This window comes from Pristis pectinata, chromosome 21, assembly GCF_009764475.1.
Source record: "Pristis pectinata isolate sPriPec2 chromosome 21, sPriPec2.1.pri, whole genome shotgun sequence".
NCBI classification, from domain to species: Eukaryota; Metazoa; Chordata; class Chondrichthyes; order Rhinopristiformes; family Pristidae; genus Pristis; species Pristis pectinata.
The window spans coordinates 21,606,965-21,623,668 of NC_067425.1; the positions used below are offsets into that span (position 1 = coordinate 21,606,965).

General features: G+C 42.9%; 1 protein-coding gene across 2 annotated transcripts in view; it reads right to left on the reverse strand.

The window, feature by feature from the left end:
* Positions 1-15,681, reverse strand: part of LOC127581340 (cytosolic arginine sensor for mTORC1 subunit 2) — a 146,162-nt gene extending 130,481 nt beyond the window's left edge. For both annotated transcript variants that reach the window (XM_052035661.1, XM_052035659.1), the window contains exon 1: positions 15,397-15,681. In XM_052035661.1, coding sequence (XP_051891621.1) covers positions 15,397-15,509 — 113 coding nt within the window. In that variant the 5' untranslated portion in view covers positions 15,510-15,681. The remainder of the gene's footprint in view (positions 1-15,396) is intronic.
* Positions 15,682-16,704: the final 1,023 nt, after the last annotated feature.

Here is a 16,704-nt window from a genome sequence, read left to right on the forward strand (position 1 = left end):
AAGCAGGCAGAACCTTTGCTTAACGTCTAATTCAGAAGAAAAAAACTGATCAGACTATGCTGCAATCCCTAAGGACTGCCCTGGATGCCAGATTTTTGTGTTCGCGCACAATCGCAGCCAGGGTGGTGGGAAGTGTGGAACAATTTATTTCAGTGGATTACAATGGGAATAATCAGCCGAGGATTCTGCTCCATAATTGGGAACGACAATCGTGCTGGAGGACGACAACCTGGCGCAGAGGGAAGGCAGACTGGGGCACAGATGTGGGGCCACCCCCTATTCACTGCTTTCCCAACTTTCATGGTGATGGCTCATACATGAATAATAACCTTGTGAGGATGGAAGGGAGGCTGGCGGTGGGAGTGCAGCCATTGAGATAGGCAGGGCATGAGGAATTGGATCTGAGGTACCAATAAATGGTGGAACATTTAGAAAACTTTCCTACCAATCACAAAAGAGTAATCTAAGGTCCCACATCAACCGTCTATTTTCGATTCCAGATTACAGAGTAATGATGCCCCCATTCCCTACAATGTTAAATAAGTTAAATAAGGAATTATTTAAAACTAACAAACCTTGTAACACAAAATAATATTGTAGATAGCATCATTTACCAACTTCATAGATGCCCTGATGTTCATTAAAGTTCAAACCAGACCACAGAATTTAAGATTGGTAAATTGTTTCATTATTGTCACAGGTGCTAAGGTAAAGTGCAGAACTTTGTTTTGTTTGCCATCCATACAGATCACTGAGGTAGTACAAGGGAAATGCAATAACAGAATGCAGAATAAAAGTTATAGAGAAAGTGCAGTGCAGGCAGACAATAAGGTGCAAGGCCATAATGAGGTAGATTGTGAGGTCAAGAGTCCATCTTACTGTACAAGGGGACCATTCAATAGTCTTATAAAAGCAGGATAGAAGCTGTCTTTGAGCCTGGTGGTAAGTGCTTTCAGGCTTTTGTATCTTCTGCACAATGGGAGGGGGAGAAGAGAGAATGTCTAGGGTGGATGGGGTCTTTAACTATGTTTACCAAGGCAGCAAGAATGTAGACAGAGTCTATGGAGGGGAGGCTGGTCTTCATGATGTGCTGAGCAGTGTCCACATCTCTCTGCAGTTTCTTGCGGTCACGAGCAGAGCACTTGTCATACCAAGCCATGATGTATCCGGATAGGATGCTTTCTATGGTACATTGATAAAAATTGGTGAGGGTCAACAGGAACATGCCAAATTTCTTTAGCTTCCTGAGGAAGTAGAGGCGCTGGTTAGCTTTCTTGGCCGTGGCGTCTACATGGTTGGACCAGGACAGGCTATTCGTGATGTTCACTCCTAGGAACTTGAAGCTCTCAACCCTCTCGACCTCAGCACCGTTGATGTAAACAGGAGTGTTTGCACCGCCCCCCTTCCTGACATCAATGACCAGCTCTTTTGTTTTGCTGACGTTGAGGGAATAATTAACAATAATATATAGAATCATTTGATCTTTATAATCTTTTCCTAAAATTGAAAGATCCAGGTTAAATTATTAACTGCTCAGATAATACACATCAGCATACCTGAATCTTGATGACACAAACTTTGATAACATGAAGTTAGAAACATGCAAGTAGTAGATGGTATTTTTACTTAGTGAGAACCAGGCCTACAACATAGTGTTGTTGCCATCATGTCATTGGCAAAATGCTGACAAGGCAAACAGAGCTGGTTGATCTTACAGAAAAACTTGTTCATTCTAATGTCTGTCAAACTTCTTACAAGTTGCTAATCCCTGGGTGCTGCATGCACTGTATTAACTCAGAACTAATGAGCCTCCCTTTGTTACATTTCAAAAATAAAAGAAATTCAAAATATTCGCCTTTCAGCTGATTTGACTAAAATAGTATCTTGTAGTCAAAAATAGAGAGACCGACACTCGCAATAAACAAGTGATGCCAATGCAGGATTCCAGCTATCTTCTTGGGAGTGCCACCTCATATTTTTGATTAACATGATGGACTCCACTTAATGCAGGAGGAAGTTTATCAATTCGACCAATTAAATCTGATAAGTTGATGAGAAATTTAACTATCTCCCTCACTAAGTGACTTCATCACCTTGATAAATAGACCCGGGGAGATCTCATGTTCTGATTCACCTGATCACAGCCTGGGCAACACTGGATGGGTTATAATTACTGGAAGGGTTCTCCTCCCTACTCACCTTCTTGTGCAGAATGCTTGCATGGACTTGGGCAAGAACAGGACTGAGCTCAGATCACCTCCCCTCCCCAGATAAGTGCATACTCATTTAGTCATAGAGTCATGGATGGGCAGGGAAACCCCTCGAATAATGAAAGGGGTGAGTGGCAATGGGGCTGTATTTGTTTGCGTTTTTTTTAAAAGTTTACACTACTGAAAGCAACAACCATGAATGTAAAAGTTTTTTTTTTACACTGTTTCTTCCTTTATATACATATATTATGAATAAAGTTCATTCTTGAAATAAAAAGAATAGTCACAGGGTAATACAGCACGGAAACAGGCCCTTCTGCTCAACTCATCCATGCCGACCAAGATGCCCATCTAAGCTAGTCCCATTTCCCGCATTTGGCCCTTATCCCTTTAAACCTTTCCTATCCATTTTCTTTGCTGGCCACCAGGTGATGCGTGATCCATAAAGTGTCCAGTAGAACAACAGCCCTGACAGAATCTGCAATTTGCATTAAAAAGGAGAAAGGCATACAGATGAGGGAGAGATTAAGATCAGAAATCTGGAACATATTTCTCATCAAATTCAAGATTGCTAAACCCAACCCACCCTGTGTGATACCAGGGAAACTGGGCCTCCCCACCATACACACGCAGGTCTTGTACCTGCTCTGCAGCATGAACTTATTAATTATGCCGCAAAATTCTTTTAATTTCTTCCCTCAACAGTATTTGCTTCATCAAGTCTCCTTTATCATCAGATTATATGAATTTTTATTAGTTCCAAAGACGATACAAAAAGACCGAGACAAACTGTCATCATTTAAGTATTTTGTTCAGTTCCATATACAACACATATCTTGTTTCTGAACACACTAACCTTTAACTAACTCCTTTCACATTGCTCCTGTAATCCTATTTACAATATGTTACACTTTAACAAGGGGACTCCTGAGACCCGCTCCATGGTTTCCTTTGATGGAACAGTCACACCAGTTCACCAAAGGAAAGCCTTCTGTCATCAGTGAAGAGACCTGATCATTGGGCAGGGGCCTGTAGTCACCTTCTGTTGCAGATACCGGCAAACCCATGCCACTTAAACAAGAATAAGGGCTTGCATTATCTAGAATAGCAGACTACGAGAGAAATCACAATGACTGTTTGGCATAATGGAGAACCTCAGACTGGGAAGGCTCTGCACCAACACATTAACCTAACTCTGCTGCCCTTTTACCTCTGAATCCCACAAATTAATGTTAGAGAGTACTCTGTGGAGACTGGGAGGGTGAAAAACCATCTGAACAAGGCACTGCTCACGCATTGAGTAACAATGGGACAGTGGTGTCACCCAGCACATCCACTAACTGCAGCTTGCATGAAACCTTGGTAACACTGGTTCCTCCAAGGCACACAATCATTCTGAGAAGTGTGCTCTACAGGCGAGTACTTGTGAGGGACCAGACCCAGCCACAGAATTATCTCTTGGAACCACGTCATGGCCAAATCCTGGTTCCCTGGACACTTGACTTCAGGCTTGTTCCCTGGACAAATGACTGCTCCCCAACAATTGACTTTGCACCAAGAGCAAATTAATAAAAAAATGCAAGCCTGAAATAAAAACAGAATACACTGAACACACACTGCACTGGTCTGTCAGCAATTGTTAAGCGAAAATATGGATTAATGTTTAAAGTAAAGCTTAGTGTGACAGAGGATATCCTTGTGAAGTAATGTTCTTCACCTCTTTCTCTTCTTCAAATGTCGGGGTTTTCCTATAGACTGTTCTGAATGCCTTTATACAGCACTTCTAGTCCAATCACAGATGGTGATCCCTCCCTACCTAACATGAACGGCTGGGGCTCTCTGAAAATTAGTCACTTATCATTATTCCGATGGTTTGACTGCATTGTGACACACAGCAAAAACAGCAACGAGATAACACTCTGATACATTATTACCCAAATATTCAGAAACCCTGATGGCTCTGCATCTGGCTCACCAGATGATGCTTGCCGCCCTCCCTCTCAGCCAGCTCTATCATCTTCTGGTTCTCACACTCCCTCTCGACTTAACTGGTTCACTGGAAAATTGTCATTGTGTGTAACAGCTTTAAAAAAAAGTGACTTAAAGAGTGTTGAGGTATTAAAAGAAATAAAATCCAATAGTCCAGAAATATTGCCTATCCAAGTCCCAAGCATGCAGACTCGTCAGAGCTTTGTTGTATTTTGATTGGGATGAATATTGGTTATGACACCAGGAAGAATTCCCAACTCTTCTTCGAGCACAATCAAGTGTCTCTTCTATCCATTCAAGAGACCACATGGTTTACCCTGAATGATGACACATCCGACAGCCCAGTAGACCCTCAGTACCTCATTGAAGTGTTGGACTAGATTTCAAACTCAGCTCCCTGGAGTGGGACTTTAACCCACAACCTTCTTGCTCAGAGGAGTGCAGACACAAAGCAACCTGACATAGCAATTACACAAAGCTTTGTTCCAGTGGGGCATAAAACTCATTTTTCACTCAAGACTTGCTCAACTTCATTCCAATTCACAAATGCAATCTTGACAGAGAGATCAAGGCTGTCACAACAAGGCCTTTTAAGTTGCTGCATTACTAAGCATTTATCAGGGAACTTAGCTCAGCACATTTTAACAATCAGAAAATTCAGCAAGCAAAACTAGCAATGGGGACAATGACTTGATAGCAATCTGCATGCCAACTGTCAGGGTTTTTCGAGGTGTGTGGTGGGGATGGGGAGGGGAGAGTGCAGTCAACATTTGCCGACACAAAACATAATAATTAGCCCTCTTCACCCTACCTGTCACCCACTAAGTTTTGCAATGCACTTGCTACCCCGAGGCAAAAAAAGAAATCTACTTCTGTGCTTCTGCCAGAGGATGGGAAGGCGAGATAGGGAGCAGTCAGCTCTGAGAATTGTGTCCAGAGAAATTACTACTGTCAGGTGGTGGATATTTCAAAAAAACATCTTGGCTATGGCTGTGTTAATAGCACATGTCTCAGGCAGAAGGTCCCAGATATAAATCCCAGTCCAGAAACTCACGCACAAACATCTGGGCTTACACTCCAATCGTATACTAACAGAGAGCTGCACTATTAGACTGGTGTCGGCTTACAGATGGGGCCTTCAAGTGAGGCCCTGTTTGCACTCTCAAAGGGATGGAAAAGATCAAATGGCACTATTTCAAAGAACATAGGAGTTAAACCTGATGTTCCACCAAATAATCATCCCTCAATCAACATTTCTAAAGACATTAACTGGTCACCTTGCTTGAAGGAGCTTGCAACATAAATTGGCTACAGTAAATCCTGCTTTAGTTTAACTACTGCACCATGAAAAAGTACTTCAGTATACACATAAGTCTTCCTTTAGAATTAATCTCATACATCAGATTAGTGTAAAATCCTAAACTTTCCAACAACATTTTTATGTCCCTCTTCAGAGTTCCACACAAGTTTGATTCCTCCAAAGGATCCATCATTTAAATATGAAGAACAGGCAACCTCTCGTTCTCAGTAGTCTGGGCCAAGTTGCAACTTTACATACCATGTTTGATTTTTTGAAGCTGTTTCTATTTACCTGTTTTGTCAGGGGCTTATTTTTTTTTAAAAGGGGCACATTGGCTTGTGCCATCATCACTGCAGCACCAAGGCAACTTCTCTCGGAACAACGTAGTTAAAACATTAACGTCAGTCAGCCAGAGCTCAAGTGGTAGTACTTCTGCCTCCAAGTCAGAAGGTTGCAACTTGAAACCCTGTGCAGAATTTCGGGAATATAACTAAGGTCAGTACTGCAGTATAGCACGGAGGAAGCCCCGCAGTGCTGGAGATGCTATGTTTCAGATGAGCCATCACACCAAGGTACCATCTCTGCTCTTACCTGAAAACACAAGTGGGTGACCAGTTATCCTGCAACCACTGAACACGGGCTCCCTGGTAATGTCTCTGATGGCTGCTTGTGGAGTCTTGCTGAGCACAAAACAACAACAACTTTGCCCTGTATTACAACACTGACCTCACCTCAAAATTTCATCACCATCTGTTAAGACTCTCAGGAGATCCTGAAAACTATTAGCGAAATGCAAGCTCTATAATTTCATAATCCTTCATTCTGAGTAAGAAGTTATAAACAAGCCCATGACTCACAGGCTGGGTTCTAATACTGAAACCCTGATTCTCTGACCAACATTTCCCTGCCTATTTAGTTCCAGCCAGGATTAGGGAATTGCCTTGATGTACCTTACCCAATGAAGGGAGGAATAAGGAGAGAAAAGTTTTAAAACTTTGGCCAAGGTCAGTTTTCAATCAACAGTACTAATTAATAAGGCCATTCCAAAGTACAATTGCTATTACCCAGTGGTCCCCAACTTGGGGGCTGTGGAACTCCCTTGGATAGGGGGGGGGGGGGGGGGCACGGAACTTACAGGAGGTCCTTGAGCCTTTTGTAACATTGAGATAGTTTAGTTAGAAAAAGTAACAAACCGATAAAAATATACTCAACACAAACATTGCCACAGTCCTGGGGCTATTAGCAATCCCTGGATAGGTACAACTTCATAAAAGGAGTGGCCTATGATATCACCAGGCCTTTATGGGCTGGGTGAGGCCACATAATTTACTGCATGTGGATAGGGAGAGAAGGGAAAGGCTTTTGTTCATCGGGGAACTCGGCACTGAAGGTTAAAGGCCTTTGCAATAGTGGTAAGTGCGCATCCCATGAAGCTACATGGGACTTAAAAATGTAGCAGTTAGCGTAACACTATTACAGTGCCAGCAACTTGGGTTCAATTCCCGCAGCTGTCTGTAAGGAGTTTGTACGTTCTCCCCGTGTCTGCGTGGGTTTCCTCCGGGTGCTCCGGCTTCCTCCCGCATTCCAAAGACGTACAGGTTAGGAGTTGTTGGCATGCTATGTTGGCGCCAGAAGAGTGGCGACACTTACGGGCTGCCCCCCAGCACATTCTCAGTGACGCAAAAAGACACATTTCACTGTGTGTTTCTATGTACATGTGACTAATAAATAAATATCTTATCTTCTCCCATTAATTTGTTGGCATCCAAAAAATCTGAGTGTCCCAATTTCCCTACCAACAAAGAAATCATCTGATCTACAAAATCCAATCCACAACAAATAGGTACAAGTAGGACCAAGGCAAAATACTGCAGATGCTGGAAGGGGAAATAAAAATGGGAAGTACACAGCAGGTTAGGAAGCATTTATGGAGCGAGAAACAGAACTAACTTTCAGGCCTGTGACTTTTCATCAGAACTGATCAGGTCATTGACTTGAAGCGTTAACATCCATTGGCTCAGTTATTGATTCTGACTCTCCAAGCCGGGCTTGGGAATGGAGAGAGCAACCCAATCCTCCAATGGTTTACACCTCACACCACATCCCAAGATGCTGGAACATCCTCTGCACCCTGACCCATTCGACTGGATCACATGATCACTCCTGCTGCCCTGATAGTGAAGACCAATGGTTATGGCCTCTATGCCGACATCTACAAACCTGCAGGTATGAGCACAAGCTTCAAGCTTTGTAAACTTTTTTTTAAAACCTTGCAATCTTGGCAGCAAAGTTTACCAACATAGGGGGCATTGTTTGCAAAGTGCGCAATCCCCCGATGCACAAAAACATGACAATAATCTTTCAAGAAAGCTGGTTTCCTAAAACTGAAATCCCCAAAAAGGGGAGCAATTTATACATGATTTATACTCCAGGTGTTATGGTAATTCTTCCAGCCCTAAACATTAATGGCAGGAATAAAAAGTAAAAATAAATGCTGCTGTTTATTAGAGCTTCTTAAACAAACTAGAAAACAAACTGTAATAAAATGTAAGAATATAGTTGATCATTTTATACTCATTCTCTTTGTGTCAATGGAACACTATTTCATCACACAATGCTCTGATAAAGTCTGCTGAGGAAGACAATTGGTTATGTTATTCAGATATCACAAGAACAAAGTAGACATATCTGCAGAAAAGAAAAAGCTTTGATGTTTTCATTAATGCAATGACAATGTAACGTGACCAATACTATCAGCATTTTCAGTGTTTATTTCAATGCTTGGACGTGCATCTTAAACAAGAAAAAAGCAGAAATGCTGAGCTAGGTTGAGAAGTCACTTCACTGGTATAAATGTTTCAAATCTTACTCTACATATCCAATAAGCAACACCCTTCTGCCATCTCCTGACATCATCTATCCACTTTTTATTTCTGCTCCAAGTCAAACTGTATTTCAAATTTTTAATTTGGCCCGAAATATTTTCCTTGCCCAAACTTTATTGGAAGACCTTAAATCTTGCCTAGCCACGTCTCAACAGAAGAATTCTCGCCCCGGGATTAAATGGCTTTGGGTTCAGGTACCACGTCAAGAACTTGAGCACAAAGTCCAAGCTAACACTCCGCTGTGCTTGAGGTTGCACTATCAGGACCGACAACCTTTAAATCAAGGCCTCACAAGCCTTTTAAGCTGTAAGTAATAGATTCCATGACAATATTCATACAACACAGTTACAGTCATAAAACACAGAAACAGGCCTTCCAGCCCCTCCATGTCCATGCAACCATGAAGTACTTATCTTTATAGAGGCCGTCCCTGGGTTGCAAACGCCCCACTTATGGACACTCCTACACACAAACGAGCTCCCATAGTATTGTTACATTTAAAAGTCCGACATACATACATACGTTTGTTCCTACGAATGGCAGAACTAGTTTCCTCTCTTTCTCCAATTTCAGTAATTGTTCTTTCTTATCAGTCTTATGTGCTTTTGATGCCATTCATTACAATACTGGGGAGGTTGGGTTACCATATCAAGTGATTTTTGTTTATTTTCTGACATAAACAAAATCAATTTATGCACTTCTGGTAAGAACAGAACCCGTTTTTACCCATGGATGGCCTGTACATCCCACTTACCAGCACTTGATCAGAGTTGTACAGCACAGAAACAGGCCCTTCAGCCCACTCTGTGCATGCTGACATTTTTGTCCATCTACATTAATCCCATTTGCCCCCTTAGCTCTGGATCCTTCCATGCCTTATCTATTCGAATGCCCACCTAAACTTTAAACTTTATTTATACAGCACAGTAACAGGCCCTTCTGGCCCAACCAGCCCGCACCGCCCAATTACACCCATGTTAACCTACTAACCCATATGTCTTTGGAATGTGGGAGGAAACTGGAGCACCCAGAGGAAATCCGCACAGTCACGGGGAGAACGTACAAACTTCTTACAGACAGCAGCCAGAATTGAAGCCTGATCGCTGGAGCTGTAATAGCGTTACGCTAACTGCTACGCTACCATGCTGCCCTACTAATGCCTCTTAAACATGGTACTTGTCTTTGATTCCACCACCTCCTCTGGCAGCACATTCCAGATATCTACCACTCTCTGTGGTCCATAGGGCCAGGGACTTCAAGGCACTGTGAAGCTCTCCCCCAAGGCCAGGATCAACATTTTTACCTCAGCTAATATCACTGAAACTGGAAATGAAAATCAAAAAGCCGACAGTGTGACTTTGGTGGGCTGAAGGGCCTGTTTCTGGGCCTTATGACTCTATGTGACAACCTTCCACTAACATGCCAAAAACTCCCACAGCTCTCTCAACTATAGTTTTTCCCACCCGCAAGGACTCCATTACATTTTCCTAGTTACTTGGCCTCCCTGAAATCTGCTCTGATGACAAGACTTTCCACACTGGTGCCTCTGATAGACCTTCCCTCTTCCTGAAGCAAGACATCCCCTCCACCACTGTGGATAGAGCCCTTGACCACATCCCATCAATATCCTGCACCTCAGCTCTCACTCCCTCTGCTCCAGGATAATGATCCTGCAGTGCTTACCTTCAACCACACCAGCCTCCATACTCAATGGGATTATCCTTAACTTTTTCCTGGCACCTTCAACAAGATTCCACCAACAGACTCATCTCCCCTTCCCCTCCATTTCAGCATTCTGACCATTGCCCTCGCATCTCCCCTGGCCCATTTATCTGTCTCCAAATTTCCTTATGACATAGAAGGAAGCCATTTTGATCCATCGAGTCTCTGCCAGCCCTCAGAGCAATCCCATTACCCTACTAATTTTCCTTGTAACCTGTTCTCTCCACATTCCCATCAAGTCCCCCCAGATTCTGCCACTCACCTTCACACTAGGGGCAATTCAGAATTATCAATTAACCCACCAACCCATACCTTGGAGATGTGGGAGCAAAACAGGGTAGCAGGAAAACTCAAGCGGTCACAGGGAGAATGTGCAAATTCCACAAAGACAGCACCGGCGGCCATGATTTAACCCGGGTCACTGGAGCTGTGAAGCAGCAGTTCTTCCACTGTGCCACCCAACATTTTCACCGACTCCTCCTCTCACTGCACTTCATGCAACCGCAGGAGGGGCAGCACTTGCCTTTCACCTGGTTGAATGCCAGGGAAACGAGTGAACACTGTTCCAGACAGCAGCTGTTAACTGACATTCCCAGAACCACCAACTTCTGACAAAACGAAAATAAAAGCAGAGAATGCAGAAAGCAGTGTGGAGAGAGAAACAATTAATGTTTCCGGTCGATGACCTTTCATCAGAAAGCAGTAAAATTAGATGTCAAACATGTTTTAAATCAGATAGACATCTTGGCGTGTACGAGATGGGCTGAAGGGCCTGTTTCCGTGCTATATAACTCTACGATTATGAAAGAGGAGGTGTGGAGGGAATGAAGTGTATATCTGTAATAGGCTGGAGGCCAAGAGACCAGCAGCCCTGGCAGAAATGGGGATGGAGCTAGCTGAGTGAGGGAGATGGAAGATTGTCAATCACACTTGATCAGTCAGACGGAGATGTAAATAGGAGATAATTTTAAATAGAAAAAGGAGGGAAAGAACGCGCTGCCATAGTGATAGTTAAAGTTTGATCTGAAACGTTAACCTGTTTCTCTTTCTAGATGATGCCTGACCTGCTGAGTGTTTTCAACATTTTCTGTTTTATTACTGTAGATCCTTTTATCAAAATAGTCCAATTATGACACAAGCTGGAAAGGGCAGTTATCCTGAATTGTTGAATTCAGTGTTAAGTCACAAGGGCGGAAACGTGTCCATCTGCTGCTGTTCCTCGGGCCTGGGTTAAGCTTTGTTGGACTAGAGCAAGAGGCTAAAACAAGAAGTCAGAGTATGAGTGGGATGGAGAATCAAAGTGAGAGACAACTGGAAGCTCAGGGTCGCCCTTACAAGCCGGATGGAGTGTTCCGCCTGATGGGTCACAGGCTCTGCATTTGATTTCTCCACGTAAAGGAGACAACATCAGGAGCACTGAAAGCAGAATTCTAAACGGGAAGGGCAAATGAAAGGCTTCACCCTTTCTCGGACATTACATTTGTTCTCTCTGCAAATTCCCCTTCTCTGCAACTTAAAGCAGGTGTAATTTCCACCTTTTCCTAGTTTGGATGAAAGGTCTTTGACTCCATTTCTCTCTTTACATGCTGCCTGACTTCATGAATATCTGCAGAATTCTCTATTTTTATTTCAGATCGCCAGCATCCTGCAGTTTTTGGGTTTCTGACATACTGTTTAACAACACTGTTTGAGGTGGGACCCTTCTCACCCCCACACTCCTCTCTATTCCCTTCTCCTCTCCAAGCTCCCAACAACAGCAAACTTCCCACCCACTGATATTGCCCACAGACCTGTACCTCAACTTTGACCGAGAGCCAAATTCTAACCCCATCCCCCACCAAGGCATTGATCTTGCATCTGCCACCAACAAACTCTGCCACTCAAGCGGCCCCTTGATATTTGCCCATCTCTATGCTGCAAAATGCAGTAAAAGAAAGTGTGCAGTGGCACAGCTAAAGTTCGCGAGGGATAGATCCATTGCTGAAACTCTATAACGTGCATCGAAGGGGGCACATCAACTTCCAGGTCATTATCATCTGCTCTCTCTGAAACTGATGCACACTAACTAACTGCTACATTTTCCAAATTATAAAAAGAACTGCACTTCTATAGTATTCAGGTGATTGTAAAAATAGATTGTGTTGCCCTGAGGCTGTGTAAGGCTCTATATAAATGCAGGTCATCTAACCATCTAACCCTTCTTCTTGGGGAAAAAAATACATTTTTTGGGACCTGAGTGTTACCATCAAGACCCATGCATAATTACCTTTGAGAAGGTGCTGTTGATTCATTTTATTGAACCTCTATTGCCCTTCTGGTGAAGGTCCTCCCGTGGTACTGTAATGGTAGGAGTTCAGTGTAGATCCAGTAACAGGAAAGGAACACTGATATATTTCCAAATCAAGATAGTGTGAGACTTGGAGGTAAATCTACTCTCATGGTATGCCCAGGTTCCTAAAGCTCTTGCCCTTTCTGGTAGAGGTGGTGGGTTTGGTAAATTGGTTTATTGTCACTTGTAGCGCGGTACAGTGACAAATGTGTTTCGCATGTCATCCATATCTATCATTTCATTACTACAGCGCATTGAGGTAGTACAAGGGAAAAGCAATACCAGAATGCAGAATAAAGTGTTACAGTTACAGAGAAAGTGCAGTGCAGGCAGACAATAAGGTGCAAGGCCATAAATGAGGTAGACTGTGAGGTCAAGAGTCCATCTTATCATACTAGGGGACCATTCGATAGTCTTATAACAGCAGGATAGAAGTTGTCCTTAAGCCCAGTGGTACGTGCTTTCAGGCTTTTGTATCTTCTGCCCGATGGGAGGGGGGAAGAAGGGAGAATGTCCAGGGTGGGTGGGGGTCTCTGATTATGCTGGCTGCTTTACAGAGGCAGCGAGAAGTGTAAACAGAGTCCTTGGAGGGGAGGCTGGTTTTCATGATGTGCTGAGCTGTGTCCACAACTCTCTGCAGTTTCTTGCAGTCACGGGTGGAACAGTTGCAATACCAAGCTGTGATACCAGAGTGTTTGGGATGTATTGTTGGATGTGGCTTCGTAGAGTAAGAGCAGGGCATTTTGTAGATTGTAAATACTGCGGCCACGGAGCACCAGCGATGGAGACAGTGTCTGGTTAGGGTGGATACTGGGTTCCAATTAGTGTGTGTTTTGACTAGACTTCCATCTTTCACCTATTATGGGGGACTTCATTGTCACCTCAAAATAAACCTCTAGTTGAGGCTAGCAATCTCCCCCCCCCCCCAAATCTACATTGTGATTGCCTTCACTCCACAAATCACTTTGCCACTATACTGAAACGTTTAGAATCATGTTAATCAGCCAAGAAAAAATTGCTTCATTGGTTTCCAAGTCCAACAAAATGCTCTACTCTTACCCAGCCTCTCCAAATTTCTACATTCTGATATCATCATTCCGTCTCCCATACATTCTGCACAGCTGTAGCGCTTCCTCTAGCGATTATAAATTTGTTTTAGAAGTCATTTCATTATAATTCAGGCCCTCCTCCAGACTCACAACTCCCTCTCCATTCCCCACTGATCCACTCTCTCTCGCTGCTGCTCATACACTTCCAAGGTTGTACTTTTCCACAGCCCTTCAATGGGCAACTGGTCCTGCTGAAATGTTGGAAACCCCTTTGCTCCTTTTCAAATATATTTAAGTAACAAAAAGTGGTTCTCTGTCTCATTCTTACTTCAACCATACACTTCTCAGTAGTTAAGGCCTCATGATTGCTTGCAACTCCTGCGGTTATTTCGCCCTCCCCCGCAACAAACTATAAGCATTTTACACACAAGTGGATGTTTAATTAGCTAAATAATGTCGGTTTCAACCGGTCTCTGCAGCAAAAATCTATCTGAGCTAAAACATACTATAGAGTACATTTGTTTTATGCCATACTGCATGGTCGCACTGTTCTGCGTTACACGTTACAAAGTGCATGCATTTGGAGACTCAGTAACACAAACCAGACAGCCTCTTAAAATGAATCAAAGGCCAGCAATGCCGATTTGTCAGCCCGACCTGCTTTTGCAAAATATCGACTTGATTTCTTCGGAGCAAAATAAAATGCTTGCAGCAACTTCTAAGAAAATCTGTTGCACACCATCGTTGCAGAATTAAGCTAATGTGTACAACACACCAAGGTAAAAAAAAAATCAAATCTGCTTACTTTGCTAAAAGAAAATTGAGCTGCAAGATCAACCAGCGCAGTGTTAAACGGGCTTTTTTTTTGCAATCGGTTTGACTTTCCAGCTCGAACTCTGGGTTGTCATGAAGATGAATTAACTTTAGTTGCATTTCTGTTCTGAAAGTAACACGCAACAGCACAATAAACTGTGGGCTGTTCCGCACACGCAGGCCAGGCAGCAAATCATAAAGCACAATATATTAAATACCTGGGAGGGATTTTTTTAACCAAAAAGAGCATATCTACAAAGTACATGTTTGATCAAACAGAATAAACATCAGATTAGCGCGGAAGGTTTAAATTGAAAGAAGTGTCCCGCTGCTAAATGCCAGCTAATATCCCATAATGTTTTGAAAGTTATTGAGGAAACGAGATTCCTCCAGTATCTGCTGATGTCTGGGCACTGAAACAAAGGCGATCAAACTCTAAACTGGAATCGCTGCACGTTCAGTAAACCGGGATACCATGACCCCAAATGGGTTGTCTTTAAAATGGTTAAAAATGCATTCATTATGATTTTACAACAAAAAAAAAGCCAAGAAGCAGATTTATTTTTAGGGCGGGGGAGGGGGGTGGAAGTCGCTCATCTAAAGCAGCCCTTGTACGATCAGGTGAAATTGCAATGTAGCCGGCTTTCTGTGCTAAACTGGGTGCAGATTCCCCTCTAACCGGCGCTGCTCAAACGCTGCCTGTGCTCCAGAAGCCGGCTCCCTACAATAGGCGCTACTCCAGGTCCCGAAATCAAGAGCCGAACGGCTGACCCGTTTTCATTCCCAATCTACTCCCACCCCCTCCTCTCCCCTCCTTCCCCGCCTGCCGTTTATTTTAACTCCACTTTCCCGCTGTGTTTGAATCACATTATCCATCTGGAGATGACAATGACTGTTGCAGTATGCCGGGATAAGTAGCCGGATCACTGTCTTTTTAACAGTTCCAGTCAACGCTATCACCTTTTATCTTGCCTCCCGGTGTCTAAGCAATGACATCAACTGTTGTTTTTCTCCTCCGGTGCAGTTTCAATTTAAAGACAGGAGTACATGAGTGCCAATTTGCTATTGTGCTTTACTCATTTATTTTTGCTGCACTTACCTTGTCTTTGAAGGCAGAAAAGCAAGTTTTATTAATCCATGAGTAAACAACTGGATGCCGTCCTTGGCTATACTTGCTACTTTCAGTCTGTGTTCTAAGATAAGAAGCTCCATCTTTTCCTCCTTCTCATTTGTGGATCATCTAGTTGGAAAGCCTGCAAGACCCCGTCCTTATATGATTACCACTTGATCTGCAAATAATTTTTTTAAAGTTCCTTGAAAGGAGGAGGAGGAGGAGGAGGAGGAGGAGGCAGGAAGATTAGAGAAAGAGAGGAGGTTGGGTGAAAGAAGCAGCGATCTATCAGCATGCAGAATGATGGTCCCAGCAGTAGTCGCTGTAGCCCGGGCAGCTGGTTACAGTGTAACAAACAACATGCCACTCAAGAGGCAGACTGCCCACACTGCGCATGCCCGGCGGCGGGAACACTCTGGGAATTGTAGTCCTTTAATACTGCGCATGTCAAGTGCAGGAACGGTTGCAGTGCTATTGGAGCTGGGGGGCAGGGTTTTAAAAGCACCTCTCCTGAAATGCAAGGTCGTTCTTGCTGACAGTCCAATTTTGCATTAAACCGACACCCAATACCTGGTGCAAAAATTGTGCTAAGGCCGTGTTGCACGTTTTCAAAGTGCATCTGAAAATCGTTTTTATGGCTTTATTAACTGCAATGGTTCGATGATATTTGACTGTTAAAAGGTTTTATTAATTTTGCATATGCCTTTAAAACATTACCAAACCCCTTTAATGCCGCGTTTCGGTTGAAGTTCTACATGATTGCTTCAAAAACAACCTCCTCCAAAGTGTGAGGTTGCTCAACAGCATAAGAGCTCCGTATTTCTGTATTTTTAAGCTGCGTTTTCCTGATCACTTAGCAGCACAAAACGTTTGTTTTTCTGTAAAGCCTCACAGATAATTGTTAATGGATATGACAGCTTATCAACTAAGATATATTAGACATTTAACATATTGTAAATATTAAAATATGCAAAGAAAATGAGCATTGTTGTTAAGCTTTTGTAACTTTTGATGAAACTTTGTACATACTATGAACTGAAAATAAATAAAAGAGCAAACCGAGGAAATTTTATATTTTTGTAAATGTGTGTTTTCATGTTTGCTTAGTAACATGTTCTAGTGTTAAAGAGTTCAGTAGATTTTATTGTTACAAAGAAGAGAAAATGCTAACACTACACAGCGGGCAATCTAGCATTTGTGGAAAAGCAAAAGCACTTAGCGTGTGGGAGTAATATTTAATAAACCCACAAAGATAAGGTGGTCTTTTAGTAAACTCAGGGTCTAAACTGAGATAAG